Source organism: Diabrotica undecimpunctata, chromosome 1 (assembly GCF_040954645.1).
Source record: "Diabrotica undecimpunctata isolate CICGRU chromosome 1, icDiaUnde3, whole genome shotgun sequence".
Taxonomy (NCBI): Eukaryota; Metazoa; Arthropoda; class Insecta; order Coleoptera; family Chrysomelidae; genus Diabrotica; species Diabrotica undecimpunctata.
In genome coordinates, this window is record NC_092803.1 from 140,365,955 (window position 1) to 140,379,425 (window position 13,471).

Here is a 13,471-nt window from a genome sequence, read left to right on the forward strand (position 1 = left end):
ATATATTTTTAGTGGATTTTCTTGGGCTTAGGTTCATAAAAAAAAATTTGATTTGGTACTAAGGCATTTTCATATATTTTTTCGACGTTTCGGCAGGAAATCCATGCCTTTTTCAAGAAGTAATATTGACTAAAAAAACATTTTATGACAGACATAATACGATTTAAAAGATAAACTTTTGACTTACCAAGCATGTAAAAATTTGTTACTAACAAGTAGACGTCACAATTAAAATAATATTAAAAACATAGGATATACCCACTAAGTCACTACATGTAAAATATATTTTAGATCTAATGTGTTGTTTATTGAAGTTAGTTTATCGTTTAAACAACCAGTTATTTTAACATCATAGGCGTTCTGAGATTGTCTTTTTATGTGTTTTTAAATTAAGTTAAAATATATTTTGTTCAAATTTTTGACATCTTTTTTATCATTTATTGCATTATTATTTTTTTTTATTTGTATAGACTCTAGAAGCTCTCTCTTTTTCCTGTTGGGTTCACTTTTTAGGATCTTGGTTTTCTCAAAATCAAATTTATGTTTTTTTTCGTTTTCATGTTTTGTGAGGGCGGTTGAGTTTTTTTTGTCATATTTGTGGGAACGTATTCTTGAGTTAAGTAGCTGACTGGTTTGTCCAATATAAACTCCATCACAATTCGAGCAGGGAATTTCATATACAACATATTACACTAACACCATAACAACCTATTTCCTATATAAAAACAAAATCTTCCAACAAACAGATGGATGTGCTATGGGTGCTAGCATATCCAGTGCCATCGCTCAATTAGTTTTAGAGCATCTAGAGGAAATTGTTTTAAATAAAATAGATTATGATATACCTTTTTTCTATCGCTATATAGATGACTGCTTGAGCGCAGCACCAGAGGATAAAATGGATATTTTACTAAATGAATTCAATAACTTTCACCAAAAACTAAAATTTACATTAGAAATTGAAAAAAATCATCAAATTAATTTTCTGGACCTGACCTTACATAGAGAAAACAGCACTATAACTACTTCATGGTACACCAAAAAAACCTGGTCATCGAGATATCTGAATTTCAACTCTCATCATCCCCTGTCTCAAAAGAAATCAGTAGTTATCGGACTCGCCGATAGAGCTATTAGATTATCCGATCCTATTAATAGACCTCAGGCCATTAAAAAAGCAAAAACAGCACTAACACTTAATTCATACCCACACCACCTTATCGACAACACTTTCAAATCGCGACTGCATAAATTTTACAATAACAATAATAACAATGAAACCAACACGGTAAAGAAAAACTATATGTCTCTTCCCTATATAAAAGGATTATCAGAACAAATTGCAAATCTTCTGTCCAAACATAATATTATGGTTGCTCATAAAGGGCACAATCTTTTGAAAAAGAATTTTACAAGATTAAAAACAAAAACCCCTCTATTAAAAAGATCGCATGTTGTATATGAAATTCCCTGCTCGAATTGTGATGGAGTTTATATTGGACAAACCAGTCAGCTACTTAACTCAAGAATACGTTCCCACAAATATGACAAAAAAAACTCAACCGCCCTCACAAAACATGAAAACGAAAAAAAACATAAATTTGATTTTGAGAAAACCAAGATCCTAAAAAGTGAACCCAACAGGAAAAAGAGAGAGCTTCTAGAGTCTATACAAATAAAAAAAAATAATAATGCAATAAATGATAAAAAAGATGTCAAAAATTTGAACAAAATATATTTTAACTTAATTTAAAAACACATAAAAAGACAATCTCAGAACGCCTATGATGTTAAAATAACTGGTTGTTTAAACGATAAACTAACTTCAATAAACAACACATTAGATCTAAAATATATTTTACATGTAGTGACTTAGTGGGTATATCCTATGTTTTTAATATTATTTTAATTGTGACGTCTACTTGTTAGTAACAAATTTTTACATGCTTGGTAAGTCAAAAGTTTATCTTTTAAATCGTATTATGTCTGTCATAAAATGTTTTTTTAGTCAATATTACTTCTTGAAAAAGGCATGGATTTCCTGCCGAAACGTCGAAAAAATATATGAAAATGCCTTAGTACCAAATCAAATTTTTTTTTATGAACCTAAGCCCAAGAAAATCCACTAAAAAAATATATATTAAGGTTTAAGAACTAAACTCAAACTATATATATATATATATATATATATATATATATATATATATATGTTCGGAAAGAACATATACGCCTGGTCCCAGCCGTAGTAGTGCAGTGACTAGTGAGTGCAGTAGTGTCTGGGGGCTCGGGAGACTAAGACCTCGGAAGACCTGAAGAAAACATCAGAGAGGATGTCGAAAGCTCGACAAAATGGATATCGACGCGGTTCAACCCGGAAGACTGGTGAGTTTAATATTAATTTTTATAATAGTATTAATCTTAGCTCTAGGTTTAATATATATATATATATATATATATATATATATATATATATATATATATATATATACACTTTATGTTATTTGTACATAAACATACTGTAATTTCTTAGTTATTCGTAAAGAAACTCTTCCACTAAATAATATGGTCTCTTAGATAGATAGGTTTTTGTCATTTTACGGAACTTAAGGAAAAATGTTGCAAAGGGAATTTTTTTGCCGAATATAATATAGATTTCTTTACTAACTCATTGGATAAGATCAGTAACTACATATCAAGGGTTGAATTTCTGGTGGAGTTGTCATGATTATGTCTGGTTGGAAAAACATGTAGGTGTTTATGAACTATGCAAACAGTTTCTAAAATATATAAAGAGGGAAGAGTTAAAATCCTGTAATGTTAAATGTAAAAATACCAAGAAATTTTACAGAATCAACAATACTGATCTGACTGTTATTAAGAAGCAAGGGTTGAAAAGCTCCTTTATAGGATAATGCTACTGTCTTATCCACGTTAAAAGAGAGTAAATTAGAGTCGGGCCAGGTTTTTATTTTAAGTAGATCAGAAGTAATCGTTGCATGAAGAGTTGCAATATTAGTGCTCCTCTAGGTTATACTGGTATTATCAGCAAAAAGAAAAATTTACCATCGATTTTTAAGTTAGTGATGTCATTTATAAAGATAAGAACCTTGTGGTAATCCACATATAATTCTTTTGTGAGTAGAGTCAGTATTATTTGCTCTAACGAGTTGTTTCCTATTTTTTAAGTAACGTTGGAACCAATTCAAAGAATACCTCGAATTCCGTAAAAATTTAGTTTTTTTTATCAAATGTTGAGGTTTACACAATCAAAAGCTTTGGCGTAGTTACAAATAACAGTGGCGGTGTAAAGATTATTGTTTAGTGCTTGATAGACCTCATGTAGTAGAGAAAACATAGCATCACTGGTACATTTATTAAATAAAAACCGAACTGACTTTGTGATAAAATATTGTTTTCAACGAGAAAGGACATAAGTGGGTTTTTTTAAGTCTCTCAATAATTTTGGATAGGACCGATAGTAAAGCAATAGATCTATAGTTGCAGACATTCGATTTTTGACCACCCTTATAATAACCCTTAGTTTTGACCACGTTTAATATAGACCACCCTTTTGACCAACCTTAATATAGACTTTGCCCACCAAATTATAAAATAATTCAACAACAAAATAACCTCATTAAGAATAGGTAATAAAATAATAGGTGAAAGAAATTCTAAACCCCATTCTATATCTGATATACACAGCCGAAATAGAAAATAGAGTTCAAAGTTCTGTCAAGATATTAGAATATACCGACGATTTAATAATTTACAACGACCGATGCGAAATTACCCTCGGTTGCAATATGGTAGAGAAGGCGCATAGTGAATTAAAAAACTGCTGCGAATTTATAGGTTAAAATATTTCAAATCAAAAAACAGTTATGTATATTCTCCACAAAAAATCAAGTACCTAATTTAGTACCAATTCAAGATATCACCCTTTCCAGTAATACCATCAATTAAATATCTAGGAATTATTCTAGATACGAAATAACTATGGAAAGAGCATATAAAACACTTAGTAAAAAAGGAGAAAAAGGTGTAAATGTATTAAGATCAGTAAATGGTTGTAACTTGTAAATATTTTTGTCCCACAAAAAATTTTTTATGCTTCCCTTATTATGAATTACAGATCTAATATTATACTGTAAAACTACGAAAATTGCGACATAAGACTTTGGTTTACATTTATTTCAAGTGATTTTAACAAATTTTGATCTGATAAGAATTAAAAGTACCTATTTTTGTAAAATATTTTTAACCATGTGTAACATAAACTCCTTCATTTCTTGATTTATATTTTGTGTCCCTTCAGACTGGCATCTATATGCTGGTATGTTTTTAAATTGTCCAAATTCCACTGCATTTGATGACCTAGGAATTTCAACAAGTTTTTTATGTTCTTCAGAGTATCCTGATCTGTTGTTATTATTTTCAATACGCCGTTTTTTTATTTATGACTGCTGTATAGTAGCTGTATTGCGTAGCTGTTTTCGTATTTTTCTTTAGTTTCTGTGTATGAAATGTTTACAGTAACCATCAATTTCTCAACAAATTTTTGCTTTGAAAATTCACTGTATTTTTTTCTGTCATTTGCTATGTGATTTCAGCCGCATAAGACACATGTCGGTTCCTCTCTTTGTTGACAATCATTGGCTTCATGTTCCCCTCCACTATAAGGGCAGCTGATTTGTCCTTTACATTAGTTGCTTATATGACCATAGGTATCTAAAACATTTATTACATTGTACCACCCGTAGAATATATATTTCTACATCATAAATAAGTTTTTCTATGATTACTTGAGAAGGGATCATTTGTCCTTTAAATGTAACAATAACTGTGCATGTAGGGATCTCTACTTCCCCATTTTTTCTTTTCATTCTCTTAAAATTTATAATTTTAAAATTATATCCCAATTTAGGTTTAATGATCTGGTTTAATTCCAATTCCGTTAAGTCAATATCAACCTGTTTAATAACTCCTTTTTTTGGTTAAAGAATGTGGGTACGTATACTTTGTATCCTTTTTCTTTTAACTTTTCTGATTTTATTAGTAAATTAGCGTTACTGTAAGAATTTAATTTAATTTTGATTTTATTTATTCCTACATCCATGTTTATAATATTTTTTTTAATTTCTGGAACAGCATTTAATATCAAACTTGCAGTTTTAATTATATTTTATGAAGTTTACCAATATTACCTACAGCAGTGTGGTCCAACATCAGGCACGCGGGCCGCATGCGGCCCGAGAATCGTTAAACTGCGGCCCCCGCAAACACATTTCAAAAATATTGCCATTAATTACCTGTTATTGTCTAACTTTTCGTGTCTTAAGAAAGTAGTTAACCTTGAACACCCACTCCCGATGAGCGGGCAGTTAGCTTCAGTCAGCTGCACGTGTCGTGTTGAATTAACAGTGGCGAATAAATTGAATGTTGAATTTAGAATGAGTAGTGCCAAAAAAACGCAAAATTTTCGAAGAGAATTGAACGTTCCAAGGAAAATGGGAAAATCAATATTTCTTCATCGAATGAAAAGGAAAACCTCAGTGCATTATTTGTTGTTAAGTACTCGCGGTATCAAAAGAATACAATATTAATAGGCATTATGAAACCCAGCACAAAACAAAATACGACAAATATCAAGGTGAAGCTCGCAATACTCTCGTAAAAGAACTTAAAGCTAAATTATCGCTATTTACTAAACTGACAGCTGTTCAATCATCAAGCTTGTCATCATAGAAATCATGCAGCATCATATAAAGTATGTTTACAGCTTGTCAAAAGTAAAAAAGCATTTAGAGATGGAGAAATGATCAAGCGGTGTGCCGTTAAAACGGCGCGATTCTTTGGAGATGAAAAGATGGCCAAAAATTTTGAACGTGTTTCAGTTTCCCATCAAACTGTATCTAGAAGAGCTGATGAGCTGAATACTCATGTATTTAAAAAAACGGTCGACACAGTTCGTGATTCTTTGTACTACTCCTTAGTCCTGGACGGAATCTGTTGATATCACTGACAAAAATCAGCTATTAATTTTTATTAGATGCATCAGTGAAGATTTTTGTGTAACTGGGAAACTTCTAAAACTGCACCATATGGAAGACGGGACCAAAGGTATAAATATATTTGAAGCAGTTAGTGACGCTGTGAAAAATATAGGCGGTTTTCAAATGTGCTCTTGCGTTTGCATCGACGGAGCAAAAGCAATGACGGGACGCATAACAGGATTGGCTGGACTTTTGCGGAAAAATGGTGTTAACTGTGTTATGTTTCATTGCATTATCCATCAAGAGGCTCTCTGGGGAAAGATGATTAAAATCAACGATACTATGAAAACTACTGCAGATTGTAAACAGCTTAAGAGGAGCAAACAGAGCTCAGCGACACCGAAAATTCATCTCTTTCTTGGAGGCATTAAATACTGAATATAAGGACGTCCCCCTACATTCAGAGATATGCTGGTTGAGTGCAGGTAAATACCTTAGAAATTTTTTTTCTTTAAGAAAAGAGATCTTACTGTTTTTTGAAACGGAAATTGTTATTAATACGGACGTATTTATAACACAGTTTGAGAATAAAACATTTCTTAATGAACTGGCATTTCTAACAGACATTACCTCTCACTTGAACACATTAAACCTACAACTTCAGGGGGAAAATAAGACAGTATCACGGTTGGTTGGTCAAATTGAGACATTTCGCAAAAAACTTGATCTTTTCGAGAACTGCATGAAAATAAATGACCCCACACATCTTCCTGCATAATTCGAAATAAATCAAAAAGAAACCATGGTCGATTTCTCGAGGTTTGCAATAGTTCTTACAGAAATAAAAAGAGAATTCGATGGAAGATTTTCGAAATTTTATGCACTTAAACCTGATCATGAGCTTTTTGACAATCCAATGAGCTATGAAGAAAAGAGATATGCGATGTGCAAAAGTTAGTAGAGGATAAACCCTTGCCTCAAATATCCCATTGATTTTTTATTTTATGTTAAATTTTAAACATAACATACAAATTGTAAACCATAATAAAATACTTGTAAATAATATTTCGTTTGTATATTATTTTTTAAAATAAACTTTTATTGAACTAGTCGAGTTCTCTAGCCCTTCATAATAATTTCAAATTTAATACGGCCCGCAACGTCTAAAATGTTGGACCACACTGACTTACAGTATTCTGTACGAAGACGTGATATGGACCAGCATCCGATGAAGAATAAAAATTGAAAGCCTTTTGAAAGAAATATTTTTTTGTACTTATCCCTGTTTAATCATTAATTGATTTGTGTAAATTATCTGTGTTTACCTGATCAATTAAACATGGTCTTTTGTTAATACTTTTCTCGTCTGTAACCATAATTCCGGTACTGTTCTGATCTATATTATTTTTTCCTCTGTCTGGTGAATCACTTTTAATATTTTTAGTCATTTTTTTTAAACTCCGATCCCAAAAAGATTTTTCTAATTACCTTAATTAAACTTGTTCGATATACGAATTCAACTGTATCTCTTGAAAGACCGTAGTCAAATGCTAATTAATTGAAATTCAACTATTAAATACTACTTAATCTGCACAAAATTATTAAAAACTAATAGGAGAACTTTAACTTTGACAGTTGTAATAAGAAGAATAATCGGCAAAACTTTATACGATAGGAAAAGAAGTGAAGATATTCGAAGACAAAATATTTGCAGTTAAGACATGGACACAAAAAAGAAAAATAGAATGTACTAACCATTTTGATAAAATGGCGCTCAACAGAATATTAAGAATATCTTGAGACAAATCGTCAATAACCTAAAAAGCGCTGGTATGACTGTTGAGAAGATACTGAAGAGGAAACAGATATTTTTCCAATTAAGAAGAACAAGAAGGTGTACTCATCAAATTAATACATGTTGATGTTGATCTGTGTGATTACATAGTAATGAAAACCTATTACCTAGCAATGAAAAAAATATAACTAATTGCTCACACGAACCAAGGAACATCTTGACCATTTGAATGTTGAACTGGTTTTAATTATTGATTAGCGCATCATACTGAAAAAAATTAAGTATAACAGTAATAGAGGTTAAAAACAGAGCAGATTGCAATGTAGTAATGACAACATAATAATAAACAATGAAAAGTTTATAGAACCTTGGCCATTCATGAAATAAAATGCTCTATATGTTAATACTGGGAGTATTACAGTTAAAAAAACAGATTAAAAATATGGACATTGTGGATAAAAAACTATTCAAAAATTATAAGCAAATTTGAATATAATAATTTAAATTCAATTTTAAAATTAACAAAATCAATAATGATTTTTAGTATTTTTATATGACATTTGATTTTGCCATATTATTAAATAGATTTTATAGCAACTTCAAGGTGTGATATAGTTAAACAGCAAATTGTTCTTACAAATGATAAGCCGCTTTTCTTAACCATATTATTGTGAGATTATTATCGAAACCTCTATGAAATAGTAGTGATTAATTATAACTTAATTAAAATTGCAACTCATCAATATCATTTTAAAGTCGTCTACTTTAAAATGTATAATTTATATCTGAATTGACAATATAATTGAGTCAGATAAAATTAAATTATTAGAAGAATTTTTCACCAAGTAACAAAAAACAAAATTTGTTTAATTTATTAATGTTTGTATTTTGAGAACGATTTCCGAAATAAACTTATTTTAAACTTCGATTGTGGTTCATTCCCATTAAAATAGTAATTGATTAAAAATACTTATTGTATTAGTATAGTTTACCTGATATCGATTATTCCACCCCCATAAGTAACATCTTCTTCTACTATAGTATTAGTCTTTGGATCACATTTATTATAGACTACACATCTTTTTAACCCCCTAGTAGACCCCTCACCGCATTGCTCTATGGCACCATAACTTCCGTTAGTCGATTCTGTAACCTCTTCCAAGTCTGGAGAAAAGTTATTATTCGTCATAGGAAAGATCTCTTCTATTTTCTTCCTAATATCTTCATCAACTTCTTCATTTTGACCGAACACACCGAGAATCAGTGATATACACAATATTGAAAGTCGCATCTTGGACGATGTTATAGTACTTGTTGTTTGTATATATGTACAAGGTCAGTATAAAGATGAATTAAGTACACTAATCATATGATAAATAAATTGTGTTGTTGTAGAATAGTTAACAAACTACTTTGAATTTTAAAGTACGGATTGTCTGCTGAAGTCTCTGCATCTCCCCCCCATTTAGGCCAGCATATGAACTTCAACCGTTTATATTATGTTTATTTTGCGGAAGACTTTGTAATTTAATAACAATTTTACAAAGAAGTATATTAACCTAATTAAATCGAGAGATATATTTACTAATAGAAAATATCATCACTGCGTATTCGGGTTTATCCTCGAATATAAAAATTAAAACTGTAATTAAAATTGCTCTCCATTTTTTGTAAGCATCTTAGCAGTTAATGTCTACCAAATTAGTAAATAATTCTCAATTTTCCTCTGTTTTACTTTTTCTCTCCAAAGCACCTAGTTATATTTTTTTGTAATCCCATGCTAATTATGAAGCCAATATATCATTCAAAGTAAATGGGAAAAATCCCAGTGATTGGCCCCCATAAGTTTAAACTCCTCGTATGTTTAAAAAACATACATGAGAAGTAAAGATTTCCGGTGTATAATGGTTTATTTTATTAAAAATATTTAAAATTTATGTAAAAGAATTACAAATCTTTTACTAATTTATTAATGAACTTTGAAAAATTAATGGCAAATATCGAGCACAATTTTAATAATCAAATCTTGCCCAACTACTTACGCTTTCTACAGCATCATCAGGGACATTTCGTCAAATTTGGGCTATCCAGCAAGCGCAGAATGTAATTAACATCAAATTTAACATAAATTGTACATAAATAACACTAAACTAAAACAAGGACAAACAGTTTAAAATTATTTAAAAATTATTCTACGCTACATTCTTGTCGGCAACAGGAGAGAGAATTAATTAATTAATATTTGTATTTTGAGAACGATTTCCGAAATAAAGTTATTTTAAACTTCAATTGTGATTTCAAATACTTATTGTGAAATTAGTATAGTTTACCTGATATCGATTATTCCAGCCCCAGAAGTAACATCTTCTTCTACTATAGTATTAGTCTTTGGATCACATTTTTTATACGCTACACATCTTTTTAACCCCCTAGTAGACCCCTCACCGCATTGCTCTATGGCACCATAACTTCCGTTAGTCGATTCTGTAACCTCTTCCAAGTCTGGAGAAAAGTTATTATTCGTCATAGGAAAGATCTCTTCTATCTCCTTCCTAGTATTTTCATCAAATTGTTCAATTTGACCGAACACACCCAGAATCAGTGATAAACACAATATTGAAAGTCGCATCTTGGACGATGTTATAGTAATTGTTGTTTGTATATATGTACAAATTCAATATAAATATGAATGAAGTACACTAATCATATGGTAAATAAATTGTCTTCTAGTAGAATAGTTAACAAACTACTTTGAATTTTAAAATACGGATTTTCTGCTGAAGTGTCTGCATGTCCCCCCCATTTAGGCCAGCATATGAACTTCAACCGTTTATACAATGTTTATTTTACGGAACACTTTTTTTACTTTAAAGATACATCTTCCTTGCTCGAATGGAGGAGGACTTTGTCCAACGATTAGAACCAGACAGTTGACTGCATTCAATATAGATTCTAGTTACTAATTTATTCGTTTTACGATCACCATCTTTATGGTTTTCTATCTAAACTACAATAAATGCAAAAATATATAATCATTTTCTTGTTCAGATATTGGTGAAAGTACAGTTTGACCAATTTCATTGTGTGCCCGACTTTCACGTGCACAGTCGCGCATTCACGGTGCAGAAAGAATAAGAGCAACTTCATGATTTCAGTATAGTGCGCTCACATTTTACGTTTGTTGCCCATAGGTGATCTCGTTCTTTGTTTGATCTTAGAAAGTTTGATAAAAAAACTATAGTTATAGATGATACAAATTAATCAAAAAACTTCTTGTCGGGATATGGGTAAAAAAGTGCAGTTTGGTAAATTTACTTTTTTGCTAATTTTTATGTGTAGTTTGGTCCTTTGTTTGGGAAGTATATATATAACAGTTTATATGTTCCATTGTTCTTCTTCTTGTTGTTGAACATTACCAAAGCGAGATTGATATTTACGTACACTATACTCTACGTAGACCACATTAAAGAAATTTCTGAAAATATGCATGGTGTACTCTTTGCTACACAGTTAAAACAAGTTTAATTTAACAACTAAAGACGACAATGAAGCTAACTCGTAAGGCAAGTATCATAAGACTAGACTTGTCAACTTATATCATCGGATATAAGAATACATTTGAGTATTTTATATCCCATTTTATAACCAGTATATTACTGTTGTGGACTTTACTATGCTTCTGTCCATCTTCTTGTGTCAAACTACATATCTATCGTAAGTATTGCACGGTGTTCATCTTTTTGCTTTATTTCTGGTTAATTAGTGATTATATTAACTTTTTAGCTTTTTGGCCTTCTACCTTCTATTAATTTTAGGATCGCACGTGACCTCAGTCGCACGTAACCTCAATATAGTGATTATTGTTTTAGGAAATTATGATTTCCAATGTTGTATTAGACGTAGTCACAATATTTTTCATCATAATTCCCCCTCCTTTCTGCCTTATGTTTTTAGTATATACTGAATTCTGACTAAGAACGCCAACACGGCGTAGATGAGAAAGAGACATTTTTTTCTATTTCCTATTCATTTATGTTTCTCTATTCTTTCGTAGGGAATAAAATACATGGACAATATTTTGTCATGGCTGTCATTCGAAACCGGACTACAATTAACAAAAAGGTTTATAATTATCTGGAAATACCAGGTTTAGTCGACAGACTTATTTGCATCTCTCTTTAATTGAGTCCATCTTGTGTGACATCACGTAAGATTTGATATTGAAATTATTTTTTCACTTGTTTATACATTTTGGTAATCATAAAAGCGAAACCGATTAAAAGGTCAACAAGATCTCTTGTGTTATCACAACTACTGAAATTCTTATATGTATAGCAGTGGGGAGTTTGTAGATTCAGTTTTTAACATTTTTATATGTGGCAGTGGCGTTACAGTCTGGGGTATCAGCTCGTTTTGTTCTGTATCCCATGCCTTTTATATGAATTATAGGATTAACTAGGTTTCTTATTTTCTATTTAAATGGTGTCTATTAATAATAGTATGAAGTATTAATTTGATCGTGTAAAAATTCGTAATTTATGAGTGACCTACTTGCACAGCACTTTCTTATGTTAGTGACCTACCTGCACAGCAACTTAATCTCAGTATAGGATCTATTATGCTAAATAAAGAGGTTATAAGGGTAAACTATTTCTGTAGGAGCCAATTCTTGTACCAACATGAATAAAAGCACACGAAATATGGGAATAGATCAGTAAATTTAATAATGTAACATGTCAACCTAATCTGAAAATAACCCAAATCCGTCATAATACGTAACGAACTAATAAGGTTCTGCATGATGGCGTGAGGTCTGTACTGGTTTAAGACTGTCAGTCTGAGTTTACCTCCACTAAACGCAGGACAGTTTGGAGAAGATTTGATCGCCGAGACGATACGCCCAATGACTAATAGGGACGTTCTGTGGGTATAGGATCATAGAACAGGTGTGTATTAATATAACCAAATGAACACCCCCGGATCAATTAAGAACATGACATACCAACTTTAGATTTGTTAACACGTACAAACACGCTTAAAAAATACACTCACACACAAAATATACATTTGTGCTGCGATTACTACTCTACCAAATCCCAAGGTGTATCACCATCATCATCACAAGAGGAAAGTAACCTAACCCAAGTGAAGCGCCAGAGAGCTAACGAACTCTGAGAGATTTTAGCCTTTTTTCGAAACAAAATGATCACGATACAAAAAGAGATGTCCCAGAAATTAGTGAACGAACAGTGTAAAAACATGGTCGCGAACATAATATCTGTCCCAAGTAGGAAAATGACCCCAATCAGTAAAACCTTAGACCTTTACAAGGCGAACCTTTAGCACAGCTGAAGTCCACAGAAAGCCCACTAAAGCTGAGTCCACAGAACTAGATATTACGATGGAAGGGTTTCATGTCGCCTTTTTACAAGATAGGATATACCAGGGTAAAGTAAAAGGTTTATCGTTTGTTGGCAAATAGTTTATATGTAGCAGGTCTGTTGAAGTCCACGGATTTCCGTAAACACCCCATGGATCTTTTATTCGACCTCAAGGATTATATTTAATATAAGATGTACAATACGCCAATTATCTGTAGTACGACCGGAATAGAATTGATGACTTTTATAAAAAAAAAGCCTGAAAGTACCCTTTATTATGAAGATCATCCACAGGAGTA

The 13,471-nt window shown here is 31.4% G+C and overlaps 1 protein-coding gene across 2 annotated transcripts in view; it reads right to left on the minus strand.

Moving 5' to 3' along the window:
- LOC140432298 (phenoloxidase-activating factor 2-like) overlaps nucleotides 1–10,540 on the minus strand; it is a 42,759-nt gene extending 32,219 nt beyond the window's left edge. The window contains exon 1 of one of the 2 annotated variants that reach the window (XM_072520120.1): nucleotides 10,122–10,540. In XM_072520120.1, coding sequence (XP_072376221.1) covers nucleotides 10,122–10,420 — 299 coding nt within the window. In that variant the 5' untranslated portion in view covers nucleotides 10,421–10,540. Of the gene's footprint in view, nucleotides 1–8,783; nucleotides 9,212–10,121 lie in introns of those variants that run through there. The other variant, XM_072520119.1, reaches the window with a different exon arrangement.
- Between the last annotated feature and the right edge of the window lie 2,931 nt (nucleotides 10,541–13,471).